The following is an 18596-nucleotide window of genomic DNA, read 5'->3' as shown; positions in this document are numbered from 1 at the left end:
TACCGATCAAAGATTTATGGGTGATTTTTCATTTCTAGTTTCTAAAAAGCTTTGAACTGCCACCAGCATTCTTTTCTTCAAATTGCATTTTCTGTGTAAGAACAACAGTATAAAACATAATAAAAGGATTGAAAATATTTTTCTAATCATCCTGCCATATACACTCATTTAGCAGAGGTAATGTCATGCCATGGTGTCAGAAAAGCTGTCAGTAAAAACATGCAAAATGATTTTGAGCATGTTAAGATTATTGTAGTACAAAAGTATGTGTCTTTTGCATTCCTTGTTCATGTGTGTGATTTTGTACTTTTATCATGTTCGAAATAAAACGATGATTGATTTAATTTTACAATTTAAACATGTTTTGCAGTCTTATATTCCTTTATTTAACCAGGTAAACCCCGTTGAGATCCAGATCTCATTTTCAAGAGAGACCTGGGCAAAAAATTTGCAATACATAGCAACCTGGTTACAAGATAAAAACAACTTATATTAGTATACCTTAGTGTTTAGAATAACAAGGCATTCTATATTAACATAACTTAAACATTTAGTTTCTTATCTACTCTCCTAAATGTTCAAAAAGGCAGGCAGAGGTTGAAAAGCTTAAAAGATAAAGGAGATCAACTTTTCTGTATGTTATTCATCCCTCCTGTTATCTCCGTGAAGTCCTGCTCTCCCTCGTTCTCTTGCAGCCTGAATGAGGTGCAAACATGTTTACATTTTGTAGGATTATCAAAAATACTTTTGATGTATTAGGTGATTGACTTTATTAAATCAGAGTTGCCCTTGGTATCACAGTAGGCAAGCCATAATGAAATATCAATCTGTGGTATTGAAAGTTTTTACACAACCTCATCTTTTGACAACATCATTTTTTGTCATCTATTTTGCACAGTATACTCAGTCTTTTTAAAGACGCATCATTTTGAGATATACTGAAGTTTTAAACTGGGCTGTTATGGACTGACACAATACTGGTTAACTTTTAAAGCTTAGGTGATTGTTTAAACCCTGGAATGATTCACAGATTTGTCCTGAAATGGGTCTGGAAGTCTGAAGGAAAGTATGACTTAATGTACGGATGTTATTGTGTAAAGGTCTGAGAAACACATGTTGACTAATAGTAACTTGGGAGCAGTTGGTAGGTGTGTATTTTAGACAAACCTGGGTTGTTATTTGGGTTGGTGCAACTTGTTCGCAATGTGAAACCTGTTAGGCTACCTGTCAAAGCAGAGTTCAGTTGTAACTGCTGTAATTATTAACCCCAGGAAAGCAGTAACGTGGAGTATGTGTTTCTGATTGGGACGTTAAGATTTTTAACTAACAGAAAAACAGGTAATAATCTCCTTTCTGATTTTGGCTACTTGTTTCTTTGTGTTGTGACTTCAACTTAAACACTGAATCTTGTGTCTTGCGTGTTTCTGTGATGAGATACTAACACATATAGGATGTATGCAGTGCATGCCTTACAGTATTTACCAGAATTTAATACTTCAGGATGGTTTCGATGTGAGTTCAAGATCTTCTGGTGTTGCTAGTATTGTAAATTCTGAATCTGATTCAAAAGATTGGAATCAGTTTTCCAATTAAGGAAAGTTGTAAAATTGTTGTTTTGCTGCATATTTCTGTCACTGATATTACAGACAAAAAGATATTTTGTGTTGAAAAAGTGTCCTCCAGGACATATGTGTGCTTAAAACTGTTTATTCTACAGATGAGCTTGTTTTTATGTTTGGGTCAGTTTGGCATATTTCACCTAGTTGTGCTGTTTGTATGTCATCTCGCTGCCATGGTATTCACTGGCATAAGGTTTTAATAAAATGTTTGCTATGAAACCACACGTGTGTGCAGCCATGCAGTACAGGAGGTTGAGTCTGATAAGTTGAAGTGTAACCGACGAACCAAGACAAAAACAGTCCAACAGGGAATGCAGAACGCCCACTTTATCAGAGGCTAATTGTTCAAATCTATGTTGCTAATGTTAGAAAACAGAAATAAATAAACAGTAATAAGTAAAATGTGCAAAAACCATATTTCATCCAAACTGTATCATTTTGGTTGAGTTATTATTAAATGATCCGCTGTGTTTACTGCAAATGTCATATAGCTTTTACTGCTCAGTTAGTACAATCTCTTCCTCCACAGTGGAGCACATGGCTGAGTCTGGCTGCTGGAGTGTTAACGACGAGCGCTGGCTCTGACTGCACTTCAGGCTCCTTTGTCCCGGCGTGACCCCAACTTCTTGGCCTCATCGTCACGTTGAAAAGGAGGATTGGTTCACCCTATTGTAGCTGTGTTTTTTCTTTAACCACAGCTTCTACTCTGAGAATTCTTTAGGGCGATGACAAAGATAAAGGGGAAATTTTGTTTATGTTTGTAAGATGCATCCTCTGCACATTTTACTTTATGGAATCACTTAAAAGCAGCAAGTGAAAGTAAAACTGGCTTCAAGCCAATAAAACAGACTGCACTTCTTCCTCATTATAGATCCTGCACTAAAAAAATCCAATGAGTGTATAAAACGACGGAGACTATCTGTAGTGATGCTGACTTTTTCTACAAAGAATAAGTCCACAGAAAAAGATTCATGCTCTGTAGAATAAAATTTTGTCGAGAGAGAAAAAGACTTATTCTACAGAGTGTACTTTTGAATAGCATTTGTAAAGTTTTACAGCTAAAAATTTCAGCTGGAGTATCTTTTCACCAATTTTACCCCTGCAACATTTTTATTGATTCTTCTAGATGGTAAATCCAGCCAGGATTTAAATATGTGAAGTTTAAATTTTAACTTGTTAACTTGTTAAAAGAAGATTTAAATTTGCCAAAGAATATTTAAAGTGTATTCCTTTGATTGTTTTCCACTACCTCATGTCTTGAGGACAAACCTAATGTAGCGATGTATTAATTTAGTTGACATTTTTCATATACAGCAAAAGCAAATGTTTGTTTTATATAATCTCAAGTGATGAAGTTACACCTAGTTCTTCATCTAGTTAAAAGTTTAATTAGTTAATAGGCAGACTCTGTGTCTTGGTAGGAAAATATTAGAATCATTCAGCCAGAGATTGAAATTGGAAAAACAGGTACAAAAAAAAAAATTCACAATTTATTTTCCAGTATTTTGAGTTTAATAAAGCCAGATGACACTTTGGAACTTGTGCTATAATGTCATTAATGGGAATAATATTAAAATTGTTTCAATTTATATTAGATTCAAAACTGTGATTGGCAGATCTGACCTTAAAAAAATCAGAAATCAATATTATCCTGAAAAAAAACATATCAGTGTGTCACCATTACACATAAAAATGTGACAGAGTTGAAAATAAAGTCTGGTAGTTTTTATTCTCCAAGGTGTGCAAATTTCTTTTTTTTTTACTTTTTGTACTTTTGTTTATTTATTTATTTTGTAAAGTGCCTAAAGATTGCCTGTATTGTTAATATGAGCTCTCTAAATAAGCAGAAAACAGGATTTGGGATGTCAGCTGATTTGAAACGAATCTAAAAGAAACAACTCAAGCATCAAAAAAATCAAGGGTCAATATTTCAGCTGCGAGTGGTTTTGTGTGATCCAGATCCAGCAGCGTCCGCTCCACAGCTTTCCTGCCGTCTCTGTGCGTAGGGCTGGAGTAAAAGCCCACATAGGGGATCCTTTGTTTAGGGAGAGTCTAGGCATGGAAGATAATTTACAAGCTTCTGAGGACCCCATCCCATTGGCTGATGATGCTCTGTCTGCATCTGCAAAAGGCATCCCATATGTGTGCGTGTCTATATGTGTGTGGAGCGAGGGGAGTCTGACCACGCTGCCATAGCCCCACTTTGTCACAGCTGCTCACGGTCACCTTAGTCATGACTCCCGGGTGTTTGCCTCACGGACGGCAACTGTAGCCAGCGTTTTTGTTGAATCTGGAGGAAGCCGTAGCAAGATGGCCACCGGTACCTTTTAGGAGTATCCAGCCTTAAACCTGTGGGGCTTTCTCTGCTGAGGACAGATGAGGTAAAAGCAGCTAGGGCTTCTCACCCTGAGGCGCTTTGTCTTGCTGCAGATGAGCCGCCTGCAAAGGAGCTGCTCTGTTGTCTGTTTTTGTCACCCAGGGATCAGCTGACAGCAGCGTTCTGCTTGGAAGCTGGTGTTTTTACTCCTGCTTAATCACTCAGGACTTTTTCTGTGCTATCCGGGGGACGTTTTATTATCTAAGCACAAACAGTTTTTAATTTTTTCCATTTTTTTTTTTTTTTTTTTATGTTTATAGGCTCTTGAAATTCTGAAGAGCACCCCTTGCTTCCTCTTTTCTAGTTGGGATTGTTGTGGTCAGCAGTATTTTTGCACGTGCTCTTTTCAGCTACTTAGTGAGATACAATAAATTAAAGCTTACATTGCCAACTGTTGTAACTTGGCAAGCCATACTTCTTTGACTGGTGTACTAATAATGCTATTACTTTACGGTTTGTCGAGAATGTCTTTTTGTTACTGATGTCAGCCATACTTGCATTACTTCACAGCTGCCTCAGTGCAGACCTCCTAACCCTCTGGTGTTTTTAGACACCTGAATAAGGCTTTGTGTTGCTGTTTTTGGGGTTGTTATGTAGAGTACTCGACTATGTGACACCCAGCTAAGTCAGACAGGAAACACAGAATGAATGAAGGAAATTCTCACATGTTCAGAGAAACGCACATGAAACACTATGCTGTAAGCCAGGAAGGAAGCATGCTTTTTCATTGTTTCACTCTTAGTGCTGTAAAGTGACAGCTCCAGCAATGTGATCTCTGCCCAGCCACAAAGTAAGGAAGACAAGGACAGCTGGATGTGAGTTTTTGAATTTAAAATGTTTGCTTTTCCCAGTAAATCGGTTGAATTTGTCTTTAAGCTGTTCTTTTGCAAATGAAAACAAACTCGTGCAAACCTGCTCGAAGACACATGACTCTCTTCAGACACTCTGACTTGTTAGCAATCACAAAGTGGTCACGCTTTCGTTGCTTGTTAAGCCTCTAAATGCATATTTGTGTGCACGAGTCTTGTCCTTAGCTGCTCTTGCCTGCATTAGTCATTCCCTTAAAAGGAGCATATTAACATTTTTACAACTTTTTATATTCAGTTGTGTTTTTGGCTCGCAGCTCATGTAGTTGCATTCATTTCCACCGAGAAATATTTTAAAAAGCAAACACAAGACAGTTGAGAATACAGCTGAAAGTTAATATAGATTTATTTGTAACACCACAATTTGATATCAATGCATAAGACGATGGCCATTGGAAACAGAAATAGTAATCGCAGTCTCTCCAGCTCGTATTTAAGTTTATAGTGAAGGTTTATGTGGTGATGTATTCACATCAGGAGAAATGTTGTCTGAAAGCAATAGATTGGAGACCTACGACCTGAGAACCCACATACGGATAAAAAAGTGCTTTATGAAGAGACCAGTCTGCCTGTAAAATACTAGTATCAAATGACTGCTTGTAAACAAAATTGTAATTCGAAATTTTAAAACTCTACCCAGTTCTTGTTACTTTGACATAAAAAGACATGCATGGTCACGTTGCCCCCAACAACTGTCACCAGAATAGCGTACTTTATATCAACAAAACTTGAAAGCATCATTCCAAGGTACCATCTTTCATGCTACTCACACTCTCTCTGTCCATCAATAGGTAGGTTCCCCACAATATGTTGCTTACTCCTAAAATGTCACTTTAAGGTGATGCTGCACATTTAGTTGAATTGGCTCAGACTCTAAAGTAAACCTGACTAAGCTGAAGCTAATAATTGTTGCTAAATATGCGAGTGGACTGTTTACGACTATTTAAGATGTATTGTGCTAACTACGAACAGATATACAGGAAAATCTACTGTAAAATAAAGTATTCCATTGCTCCTGTTGAGGCTTTCCTAATATCACTCCACAACCAATTACAACAAGAGAAATTATCTGAGATTCTAAGTTGGTAATAAATGCAGTACACTCACTCAGAGACAATGTAAATTAATCTCCATGTTCAAAGCAAAGAGGGGAGGTTTAAGCAACACATTGGGGTGCATACTCCCCATAAAAAATGTTCAGAGCTTGCCTGAGATCAGTTATATGTGGTGATTGAGCATCGCCCTTTCTAATGCCACCCTGGGCAACCACCCATATGGCAAAACATATTAGAAGCAACCACTCTTTGAGCTATGCAGCAGCGTTCTGAACTGTGTTTAGAAATTTTACAAAATATTTCTGGAAATAATTCCATGTCCTTTTTACATCTGTGTGTCATCATTGATATATGGTGCTCACATCCTGCTTCTACAAGAGGAGGCTATAAAAGCTTTTTTGGGATCAAATAATGTATTACTATGGAAAACAATGCAACAGCTGATTGTGATTGATTTATATTTTATACTTTTAATATTTATGGTTTAATTGACCTGTATTACAATGATATTTGCCATTTACGAAACAGGGGACCTCTGATGTTAGCCCATTGAAATTACTGTATGACTGGCTCAGCGCTTGGACTAATAAAAAAATCTAATAAGGATGTGTTTGCTTCTCAAACAGAGTAATACTTTAGAGTAAGAGTTACTTCAGACACCCTGAGGCAGCTCAGCACAGAAACACATTTCTAACACATCACAGATCCAACTCTCCCTCCAGAGACCCAGTGGCTAAATGAGAACACATGACTCCTCATTTGCATCCTCCATTTGGCTCTCTGTAATCATAAAGCATATAACATAATGAAAAACAGCAGCTCTGCTTTGATGTCATTTTAAGATTATAAAATGTTTAATGCGAGAATTGTTGCATGTGCATGCATTATGACATGTGTGAGTCTGCTGCAGTGCTGGAAGAAAGCTAGTGCTCCTTTGTCATTGAAAACAGCAAGTTGTGACACCCCAGCTCTTCCTCCTTCGTTTCTTGTGTGCTTTTTTCTGCATGTTGCTGGGCGTCCTCAAAGCATCAAACTGTCTTCAAATTTAGGATTGTTCAGTAGGAATTGATGTTGTCTGCAAGAGAATTTGGTCAACCAGCAAAAGAAAATATCATTACAGAAACATAGACCTATCATTACAGCAATTTTGCTGTCCAATAAATTGTCCCAGAAATTGTTGTACCGGTAATAAAAATAATGTTTTGAAAGCATTTTCAAGTAATACAGTGATAATGTCATAATGTGTTGCTTAAATGTGTTGCTTAAACAACTTCACCCTCTCAAAGATAAATCTGCTTTAATTGTGTAAATAAGCCATAACACTGGCCCTGGAAGATATTTTAAATATCCAAAAAAAGTAAATAAATAACTAAAATGACCAAGAATAATAACATGAAAATGGAAATAAAAACCACACACAACTAAAATCATAAATGAAATTGATTATGAGGTAGAAAATGGAAATTATTGGAATGGAAATGATCAAACTCATTTTAATTTATCATGGGATTAACTGATTTATTGCTTATTGTGACAGTCTTACTAATATAGATGTAGATACTCCTTCCTGACTTTATTCTTTATTTATTCTTTATCTTTATTGTAATCAAAACCAATAAAATCTAAACAATTTTGATTCTTCACTTTTAATATAGAGACACATTTAGTGGAGATAAACACAGTAATGGGAAACATACAGTGATCAGGCATAACATCATAACCACTGACAGGTAAAGTAAATATTCCCAATGATCCTTCATCATGAGGAGATAATTATATGTCCTCGTATGTCCAGATGAGACACAAGTAAACATTTGCCTTTAGATTTGATGTTAAAAACAATAACAAATGGCCAAACATAAGGAGTTGGGTGAGTTTGGCAGGGGCCAAAATGTGATGGAGCCAATGATTGGGTCAGAGCATCTCTAAATCTGCAGCTCTTGTTGGGTGTTTTCCCAGTCAGCCATGGCCAGCATCTGTCTGAATGTTTTCCAAGGAAGGAATTGTGATGAATTGGCAGCCAAGACTCACTGATGCACTGGGGGCGTGAAAGCTGGCCCGCTCCACCAGACAAGCTGCTACAGCTAAAACTGCAATAAAGGTTAATGCTGTTTCTGAAAGAAAGGTGTCAGAACATACTGTGCATTTCAATGTGTTGCAGACCAATTAAGGTTACTCACAGCCACAATTTTATTTCTTTGTCTGTTTAAGTATGACTTGTGAAATGCAGACAACACTGAAACTTCATTTGCACTTAAATGTGTCCATTTTGGAGCAAAGTGAAAAATCTTTTGGTCAGCAACCTTCATAACACTGTAGCCAGCAACAACGGTGTTCAAGCAGTTTCCAGTTTATGGCAGATTGGATACTTAGTGGTTTCTCAGCATCCGAACCAATTTCCTTACGTCTGAGGGGAAAGTTTGGGTCATGTTGTTAAAACTTACACAGACGCTGGTGTTCCAAGAAGAATAAAACTCCCACAAATAGATCCAAGCATGTTTTTAAAAGACCATATCGACTTCTGGAACGGACTTCCAAAGCCCTAAACTCAATTCTAAGAAAGTTTGGGCTCATGCCTAAAGATCTCTTCGCCCCAAGACAGCATGTGATTTAATAAGTGAACTCCACCAATTGAAATTCATTTTTAAATGTCTAACATTAATATTGCATTCAAACCCATGGAGAGTGAATGTAAGCTTTTACAGTGAATATTCTTCTGAACTCATGGCAACCCTGACGTGATCACATGTGGGACATCACAAGGCTCAATTCTTTGTTCACCACATGCCTCCATAAAACAAAACACACTGTGTACATCACAACCAGGACATTTCTGAGTTGCTTACAGCAGGCCAGCTTTTTGTTCAGATGATAGTGCTGTTCTTGATATATAGCTAAAAATCTGTTTGACTTCTTTTTGGATTCGCTGCAATACAGTAAAAGCACCCCATAGCTGTAATAGAGCATCAGAGTCAACTTGACCCATATGGAAAAATGTTGATAAAAGACATAATTATGTGGTCAGTGCATGTGTTTTCTATTTGTTCTGTTAGTTCAAAGGCGTGTGGTTTGCATTGAGAGGCTATAAGGCTGGTGTGTATATCTCCCTCTCCAAACAGTTCTAAATCAGTGACCGTGGAGTTTAATGAGAGTTTATGCCAGGTAAAAAGTGATGAAGAGCATAACCCGCGCACCGCTGCTGTCCAGCTAGTTCATTAGAACATGGGGCTTACAAAATTGTGTACGGCACAGGTTATGATATTGCACTGTAACCTCCAGTTATAAATTCTATCTGCAGCTTAGTTTTAGCACATTATTGGTGCTTTTCAAAAAGCTTTGTTTTCAGCTGCATATTTAGTCATACTTACCTTGCTGAAGGACGCAAATCTAAGTCTTATAAAGCAGTGGTCCCCAACCACCGGGCCGCGGACCGGTACCGGTACCAATTGGTACTGCAAGAAATAATGAACTCCTTCCGGATCTTTTATTTTGAAAATCCTAAACCGGATTTTACCAGTTACGTCTTGCGCGTCAAAATTGAGCCAACTTGCAGCAGAATGAGTAACAAAACAACATCGGAGTAATGCGCGCGCACCCTGTGCTGTTTCATGCCATGTCACATTTTCAGGGCTGAGTCAAGAGAATGAAAAACAAGAATATGTTTATATTTGTACAAAATTCTCAACAATATTTAATCCACATTTTTATAATAGAAATATGTCTGCCTTGTTCCTAAGATAACATCTAGAACAACACAAAACCTCCACAGACACTGTAAGATGGGGAAATTATTGTTTGCATGTAGTAACAGATTACGTTGAGTGTGTGTTTGCCTAAGCTTTTGGGGGCAATCAATGTGCAATGGTACTTTGGACCTTTGGAGTATTGTTACACTTTTTGTCGTCAATAGTCTTGAATGATGTGAAAAGCTGCAGTGCACCACTCACATGACTGTATGCACATCGGCTGACATAGTATGTGTCTGAATGACTGAATAAATTTGCACATTTTTATGACATGCTCAGGGAAACACCTCTGTGTGAAGCTTCAAACACAACATGTACATGCATGCTGCACACATGAACTCAGCGAACCTCAGATAGCAGCGATGTCATAAAGTGCGGGTGATTCTAAAATGTTTACTTAGCTCTTGGCTACCTCTGGGTCGGTACCTCTCTCCGCACTCTGCAGGATACCTGAATCTTCACCTCAGCTGTGGACTAATGCTTTTAAATATCCAGGTTCACAAAAGTGTTCATTCATCTCAAAACCTGAAATTACCCCAGGAAATCTGGGGTAATTTCTATGTTTGTATCAGCTTTTCACATCTAGAAACTGATGTTTTGGCCTATTTTTCTTTGCAAAATAGTTCAAGCTCAAGCAAGAGATTTTGTGGAGTTTCAAGAACATCAGTTTTCAAGCCTACATAAAGATTTTCAGTTGGCTCTAAGTCTGGATATGACTGAGCCAATTTAGCACAGGAATATGATTTGATGCATTGAAATTCAGACTGTATTTTTAATATTCTGACTCATCAGATGGGTTTTGATGGGAACCTCCACCCCAGTCTTTTGCAGCTAATAACAGATTTTACTACAGGCAAGCTTCTTTTCAGCTTGCCTGTCTCTCCTGAAAAGAAACATCCCCACAACACAGTCCTTCGATCACTCTGCTTAACCATGGCCTTTAACAATTAACTTCATATGCAAATCATTTGCCTCAGCATTTTTGCATTTTTGATGCTCGTCCCATACTGGAAGGCGGTCTGTTGCTCTGTGTGTCATGACTATTTAGTTCAAGCTAAATCACTGTATTCTGCCAGAGATTGTTGAGTCAGCGTTCTCCTTCATGTTTCTCCTCTGCTTCTCAGGTGGCTCCTGAAATCGGCTCAGTAAATGGCAAAGGCAAGGAACAGATGGATAATACCTATATGGCAGCGGAGGAGGACGAGGAGGAAGATGGCCACATATCTCGCACTCAATTTCCCGTCATTGTCCAGTCCTTCACCAACCATGGTGGACAGCCAGCACTTATTAAAAGAGAGTCAGAGATGGATTTGACCAATTCTGCACTTCACCGCCACATATGCTCTTCTGTGACTCATCAGAATGGTTCTGATGGGAGTTTTACAAAGCCTAATGGTGCTAATATGACCAACGGGTCTCAGTCTGATCTGAAATCAGCATGTAAAAAGACTTCAATGGCATCGGAGCTTCAAAGGACTATTATTGCCGCAATCCCAAAAGACAGCTCAGAGAACGGGCCAAAGGCATCTTCAGATGATGTGTCACTTCCACTGAAGAAGATCAAACTGGAAGAGCCGTGGCTGTGGATCACTGAGCAGACTACCACACAGCTGACTAGACAAGACGACGATACGTGCGAAGATCCTCTGTCGATGTTGGCAGCAGTTGTCTGCCTGTCCGTCACAGAGAGGAAGGGATTAGAGGAGAAACTTCTCGGTACACGTTCTTCCATTCTGTGCTCCATTAAGACAGAACCGCCAGATTTGCACTTTGTCAAAACAGAAAAAGATGAGTTGAAGAAAAGCACTCCTGCTAATTTGCAAAGTACTCCCCAACCCATCAAAAGTGAACCTCCTCAAAGTATCCTGTTACCCAGTGTGCAGTCCTTGGTGGAGAGGAGAAACCTTAGTTTTGATCAGGCTATTGCTATCGAGGCCTTGACTCAACTGGCGGTAATACCACAAAGCCCCTCAGGTCCCATTAAAGCTGAAAGTAACGGTGAACACCCCATTTCCTCCAATTCCCCAGGTTTCAACACAAATCCTGGACTGCAAGCAGCTAAACGTGCATCAGCCATCCACTACAACAAAGTCTCGGTCATCAGCTCACCACTACACCAGACTTCAGTGATACGCCCTCCTGTGGCCAGGCAGGGGAATGTCATTCAGTGCTCCAGAAGGCTGAGCTCTGACACAAAGCCTTCTGTTGCAGAAATGCGCTCAAACTGCAGGGGGACAGGGCAGGGTCAGGCTCCTTATGTCATCCATTCACAGTGTAGCTATAAGGACTCCAGCAGGGGTCATGAGCGGTTAGTGGAGGACAGGGAAAGGTGCGTGATTAAAATGAGGAGGAACAGGGATGAGGAAGAAGTGGCAGCTCAGCTGGCAGATCTGGCCTTCATCATCCAGGCGCGGCACAATCAGCAATCCGACAACGACCCCCCTAAGGGAACACCTGTTTCAGCTATAAAGTACAACTACAAATCTCAGCAAAGCCCCAGTCAGAAAAAGCCTCCCTTAAAAAAGATCAAAACTACGCCGTCCAAGCCCAGGAAGAGGAAAAGCGATGGATTACAGGAGGGAGCGAGTCGTAGAACCGCGCAGGGTGGGGAGACGCCTCACAGGAGCCGAGGCCAGAATGGCCTCCCACATGGGAAATCAAGTCGTCAACCCAAGAACAATTTCTTTTTGCCTTTGGCTCAAATTGATCTGAAGAAATACATGGCTGAGGCTCAAGAAGGAAGGAGGCAACTGATCCATCAAAGTAACATTCGCAGTGCAAGTCTGTCTCAGAATCCCAACAATCTGTTAACCACGAACCACACTGGTGCTAGAGAAAACCACCAGTGGTCACTTCCTAATGGTCTGCCTCTCCAACACAATCAATGCAATGGTTTCATTGCAGGACCAACAGAGAGCCACGTGTTATCTCAGGTAGCGCAGCCTGTTGGCGAGCTGCAGCACGGCACTCATCCTAACACTAGCCCTGCAAAACCAGCTTTCATTAGCAACGTCAATGGGTTCCATGTTCTGAGTAACGGCTTCTCAGGGCCTCCTGATTCCCCTCCTCCAAGCCAACAGAACTACTATAAGCTAGAGACGTCCGGGTCTGTCACTGTCCTGTCCACAGCGACTGACGGGGCTCACCCTGCAGAGTCCACTCCAACCAGGAACGGTGTCAACAGCTTTCTGGAGTCTCCGATGAGTTTCCTGGATACCCCTATCAAGAACCTGCTCAGTACACCTTCCAAAAAACTGGCAGATCTTCCTTCCTGTCAGTGTGTGGGTGAGTTAGCTCTGCTTTATATCATTCACAACATAATGACAGTCATTAAAGGAAGACTAAAGTTGTGGAAAAAGAAGTACAACAAATTCATGTTGACCTTAATGTTTGTATATCACATAAGAGAGGTTTAAGAATATAAGAGGACATAAATGCTCAAGATGGCGACAATATCTGTATCAATTGCAGTTACCTACAATTTCCTGACTCATCTCTTTCTTCTTCAGTCTTTCTAATTTGCTCACTATTCTCTGTGAGGTTAAGCATTTCAGCCACTAAAAATTTACATTTGACATGGAAAACAAAGGCATTTAAAGACCTATTAACAGGCCAAATATATTTGACAAGCAGAGTGTGAGGGCAAGGCACTTGATATATGATGTCCGACTAAATATTTTTTCAGTATTGCAGTTTTATAAACAATATTACTGTAGTTCAAGGGGTATGAATAATTTTGCAATTTACACTTCATCCATATTAATACTGTGTTTCTCTGCCATGTTTGGGTCCACATGAACACTTTTGAATGCTTTGCAGACCTTAATTCGTGTCTTTAGCCATACGGTGTCTGTTTTTTCACAGACCAAGTTATTGAAAAGGAGGAAGGCCCTTACTACACTCACCTTGGGGCAGGACCAAACGTTGCTGCCGTAAGGGAAATGATGGAAAACAGGTACATTGATTTGCTTTAATAAAACACAATTTGAGAACCTCCTGGTCACAAGAAGTAAACAGCAATGTTTCAACTACTCTGAGTAAGAAGGAAGTTTGGTTAAGGTATTTTAACACTTGCCCTAAGTGTCACGCTACAACACATGTGCCCAAAACACAGAAACACACAGCGTGCTGAAACAGGAAACTGTAAAGCTGAGACCATTGCAGTTTAGATGACAGCTTGTTTCGAAGGTCCTTGGCTCCATCACTGTCCAAGTTGCAGCACGTTCTTACTGGAACATCAATTAATAGTTACTAGGTTGAGAGAATTTATAGTAGCCGATAGAGTCAGGATACACAGAGTTTGTGTAAATTAATGTAACAAGTGTCAGTTTAATGAAGTGTGGTTAATGTGGTCTGACCCCCAGACGAGAGCTACTGTGGCGACAAATAGAAACTATGTGTAGCCAGGTGCTTGGAATGAAAAGGTTACTGGTTTTAACCGTAATTACATTTCTGAGTTAGTTATACTATTTTAAAATGAAATTACCATTAAAACCAAATCAATTATCTTTAGTAGACTCAGATGATCATCAGGGATATAATTACCTCTGAAGAGCACTGAGTGTAAAATGTTGCTGGTTTTTGAATTTCTTAACTGCACAAAGAGGAATTTCTGTCTTGTTTTATGATGTCTTAGATTCCTTACTTCAAAAAGGAAATAACATGACTACTTCTCTGCAAGTAGTTGCCTATTTGCTTATGCTAAGTGAGGTTACTGTTAGCACTAAAATTACAAGAGTGGATTGTGGGTTCAGTCTGCCAACTAATTTTCTAACTAATAAAGGACAGATTTTAAATCTCTTAAATAGAGATTTATATTGATAATACTGCTAATGATCTACTACTAATGATCATATGATCACTAATGATCATAATAATGGATATGATGATTACATTTAAGCTATTGACTTCAGTCAAAGCATATTGAATATTATTCCATATCCTCATTTCAAAAAGATAAACATTGAACCTTCTTAAAAATACAGTGTTTTTTGCAATTATAAAGTTGTATTTGTTTTCTTTGATTTGCCACATCAGACCAGTAATGCAGCAGCATTTTTATTTTGAAAACATGACCAATTAATATTCATTCAAAAATAAAAATAGGCACATGTCACTGCCTTTCTTGGCCTCTAAATTGCTCAAAATCTTAGTTGCAAGTTGTTTACTAGGTGTTGAGACAGAAATATGTGGTTCATAAACTGTTTGTTTTCAATGCCATAAAAAAAAGTTTGAAACATATATTCTTTAAACTGTTACAAACTCCTACAAATACGCGGCCAGCAAAAATCTGTAAGTAGCGTTGAATAATTTAAATCTGATTTCAAATGTTATTGATTAACAGAAATAGAAACAGAGCTGATCTAAGTTGTTCCAGATAGCAAGAAAATTGTGAAATGTTCATTTACTACACTTCCAAATTGGAAGTCAACTTTAGCATCGTGGAGCCTCTGGATAGAAAGACTTTAGATACTTCTTATTTTGTCAGAAATATCTAGAATTGGATAAAAAAGGAAAAGCTCTAGAAATTATGTTTATGAAAACATTTTTTTAAAAATAGAATTAGTGACATATATTCAAGATATGGAATATAGGATTATATTGTGTTATTGCGTCACATGCAGAGGATGACATGTTTGTTTTTCTGCTCACAGGTATGGTGCCAAAGGAAATGCAGTGAGGGTGGAAGTTGTTGTTTACACTGGGAAAGAGGGCAAGAGCTCCCAGGGGTGTCCCATAGCTAAATGGGTGTGTGATTGCTGTAACTCTTATAATCCCATCATTTTCTCACCTTGATTACATGTTGAAGCTAGCTGTGTGTTTAAGGAAAAGAGCTTCTTCCTTTTGAAACATGATTTTGTGTGTGTGTGCGGTCTCTGCTCACCATCTGACTTGTTACATCCTGATCCACCCACCAGGTGATCCGACGTGGGAGCGAAGAGGAGAAGTTGCTGTGTTTGGTCCGACAAAGACCGGGCCACTACTGCGACACGGCTGTGTTGGTGATCCTCATCCTGGCATGGGAGGGTATCCCTCGAGCGGTGGCGGACCACCTTTACCAAGACCTCACAGAGACCCTCTTTAAATACGGCTCCCCCACCAGTCGCCGTTGCGCCCTCAACGAGGAGTGTGTTGCTTTTTTTATCCGCTGTTTTCCAGTTCAGCTACTTCATCCCGACCGTTTCTGTCCCGTCACTGATCAATCCTTTCTGTCCCTGCAGTCGCACGTGTGCATGCCAGGGTTTGGACCCGGACACCTGCGGAGCCTCGTTCTCCTTTGGCTGTTCCTGGAGCATGTACTTCAATGGCTGCAAGTTTGCCCGCAGCAAAGTGCCCCGCAAGTTTCGTCTGCTTGGAGACCTCCGGGAGGAGGTTAGAGGATGTTTTCATCAGTTTTTCAGTCCATTATAACTCCTAAAATTCTGCTAGAAACCATTACTCCCCTGTTTGAAGTCATAATGTGTTGTCTGTGTCATGGGTCTATGTTTGATTTGTTTTACAATATAATAAATTACACTTCACTGTTTAATTTGCTATAAATGTACACCTTTAAAACTAAATGTCTTCCAGCATTTTGCCCCCTAGTGACCAATATTGAGTATTACGTTAGAAGACATAAAAAGAAAGCATCAAACAAAAGTCATTTTTCAGCAACCAAAGAAACAAATCCTAAATTTGTTGTTTTTAGGAGGCGAAGATTGAGAACAACCTTCAAAGTTTGGCCACTGATCTCGCTCCACTCTACAAAAAACTGGCTCCTGTGGCATTCCAGAACCAGGTATGAAACATTGAAACTGTAAAATTATAGCTACCAGAACCCCCAGAATTGGGGTTGTTTTGAAGCTTTTGCTGACTCTGTTACTTTTATTTATTTATTTTATGTCTTCTGAACCATCATCAGTGGATTTGAGAATGTTTACATGCAATCCTATAATTTGCCCCAGTTTTTTTCCGATAGCACTTTTCAAATGTCTTATTTTCCTTCTACCTTTCACAGGTGGAGTGTGAGGCTGCAGTGGACGCTTGCCGGCTGGGCAGGATGGAGGGTCGTCCTTTTTCAGGGGTCACAGCTTGCGTAGATTTCTGCGCTCACGCTCACAAAGACACCAGCAACATGAACAACGGCAGTACCGTGGTAAGCACTCAGTCAGAACTGTTACCAGGCTGGTTACTGTTAGGCAGTGCCGGCTGTGCTTTACAAAAGTATTAACATCTCTTGGACTTTTTCAATTTTTGACTAATTAAAGCCACTAACTTTATTGTGTTTTGTTTGTAATTTTTTTGTAATAGATCAATGTAAACTACTGCGTATCTGTAAAGTGGAAGGAGAATGACATGTGGAGACTGAAATATTTGCTAATTCTTCTTCTCAAATCTCAACCATATTGGAAAGGGAATGTCTGTAAATATTGCCTGCGATTCGCAAATTGATTTAGATTTGAATTTTGCTTGAGGCATTCAAAAACATAAACGTACTTTTATATAGATGGATCACAACCAATTTTCATTGTGTCACTGGTCTGTATTTGTTAAAAAAAATTACAAGAAAAAAAGGGCTCACTTTCTTACAGTAGCTGGTGTCCTGTAATGCAAGTTGACACCAATAACTTCACGCCTTAGAAGAAGACAATCGGAGTCATATTTTTCAAAAAGGAATGAAACTCTTGACCTCTTCCCGGTGTGCTTTTTCAGGTTTGCACTTTAACAAAGGAAGATAACCGTGCGGTGCGGAATATACCTGAGGATGAACAGCTTCATGTGCTCCCACTGTACAAGATCTCTGACAAAGACGAGTTTGGTCAGGTTGAAGGCCAGTGGGCCAAGATCCGGAGTGGAGCTTTGCACGTTCTCTCCTCCTTCCCCAGGGAGGTAAGTGGTCAGTGAAGCTCTGCTCAACGTTTAGGGGGAGAAGAAGTTCATTTGATAGCATATTTCAGCAACAAGGCAGTTCAAAGTGCTTTACATCATAAAAACACAAATACACAGTCATAAAATGACACCATACAGTCAACAATTGAGAATACCAGTAACACACATTACATTTTGAGGAATGCCATTATTAAAATCATCAATACACATCAAATATATTGGTCAATGTTTTATTTATTATTGTTTAAAAACTATTCTAAACAGGTGGGTTTTAGTGTACATTTAAAGGAACTTAGTGTTTCAGCTGTTTTGCAGTTTTCTGGAAACTTGATCCAGATTTGTGGTGCGTAGAAGCCGAATGGTCGATGGTCAACACTCCATGTTTGGTTTCAGTTGTACTTTAACTCTTTAAATCTTTTTATATCCTGTCACAATTTTTATCCCATGCAAATGTTATATATTTTTTGAGGAGTTTATGTGACAGAACAACATAAAGTTGCAGATAATTGTGGAGTAGCAGGGAAATGACACATGATTTTCCATTTTTACAAATGAAAATTGTTTTATGTTGCACATTCCACATGTAAGCATCACTATTAATTCATTCAGTTTAGAGTTGAAGGCTCTATATGGAACATTGGCTTCAGACACACTCTTACATGTTTATACTATAGCTTAGTATTGTTGATGCAAGACTTTTGAAAACTTCTATGACTTTCAGAGCAAGAAGTCTGACTTTGGGCTCGGCTTTCCAGTTAATTTTCCCAACTCATAATAAATCCAACTAAGATTCTGGGGCAATTTTTTAAATTGTCTGTGAAAATTTATGTTTTAAGGCTTTTTTCTATTTATTGGGGCCATTTGTTTTCAGGTGCGTCTGCTGGCTGAGCCTGTGAAATCTGCTCGTAAGATAAGACAGGAAGCTCGTCTGAAGGCGCAGGCAGAGAAGATGGAGAAGAAGCTCGGGATGTCTTCTCTCACTCCTGGGAAAGTCAAATCTGAAACCCCCAATAAAGGTAGTACAGTACATCTAATTATCTGAATGTTTTTGCTTTTATAAGAAA

The 18596-nt window shown here is 39.1% G+C and overlaps 1 protein-coding gene across 1 annotated transcript in view; it reads left to right on the top strand.

Moving 5' to 3' along the window:
• The window catches only part of tet1 (tet methylcytosine dioxygenase 1), a 35821-nt gene that overhangs the window by 13138 nt on the left and 4087 nt on the right, over positions 1-18596 (top strand). Inside the window, exons 2-10 of the mRNA XM_028006801.1 lie at positions 10788-12948; positions 13528-13618; positions 15318-15411; positions 15582-15790; positions 15885-16035; positions 16352-16441; positions 16661-16798; positions 17356-17532; positions 18404-18548. Of these exons, the coding sequence (XP_027862602.1) occupies positions 10788-12948; positions 13528-13618; positions 15318-15411; positions 15582-15790; positions 15885-16035; positions 16352-16441; positions 16661-16798; positions 17356-17532; positions 18404-18548 (3256 nt within the window). The remainder of the gene's footprint in view (positions 1-10787; positions 12949-13527; positions 13619-15317; positions 15412-15581; positions 15791-15884; positions 16036-16351; positions 16442-16660; positions 16799-17355; positions 17533-18403; positions 18549-18596) is intronic.

Source organism: Xiphophorus couchianus, chromosome 22 (genome assembly GCF_001444195.1).
Source record: "Xiphophorus couchianus chromosome 22, X_couchianus-1.0, whole genome shotgun sequence".
Classification (NCBI taxonomy): domain Eukaryota; kingdom Metazoa; phylum Chordata; class Actinopteri; order Cyprinodontiformes; family Poeciliidae; genus Xiphophorus; species Xiphophorus couchianus.
Note: the sequence above shows the minus strand (reverse complement) of the source record. Positions and strands in the feature narration are given on the sequence as shown.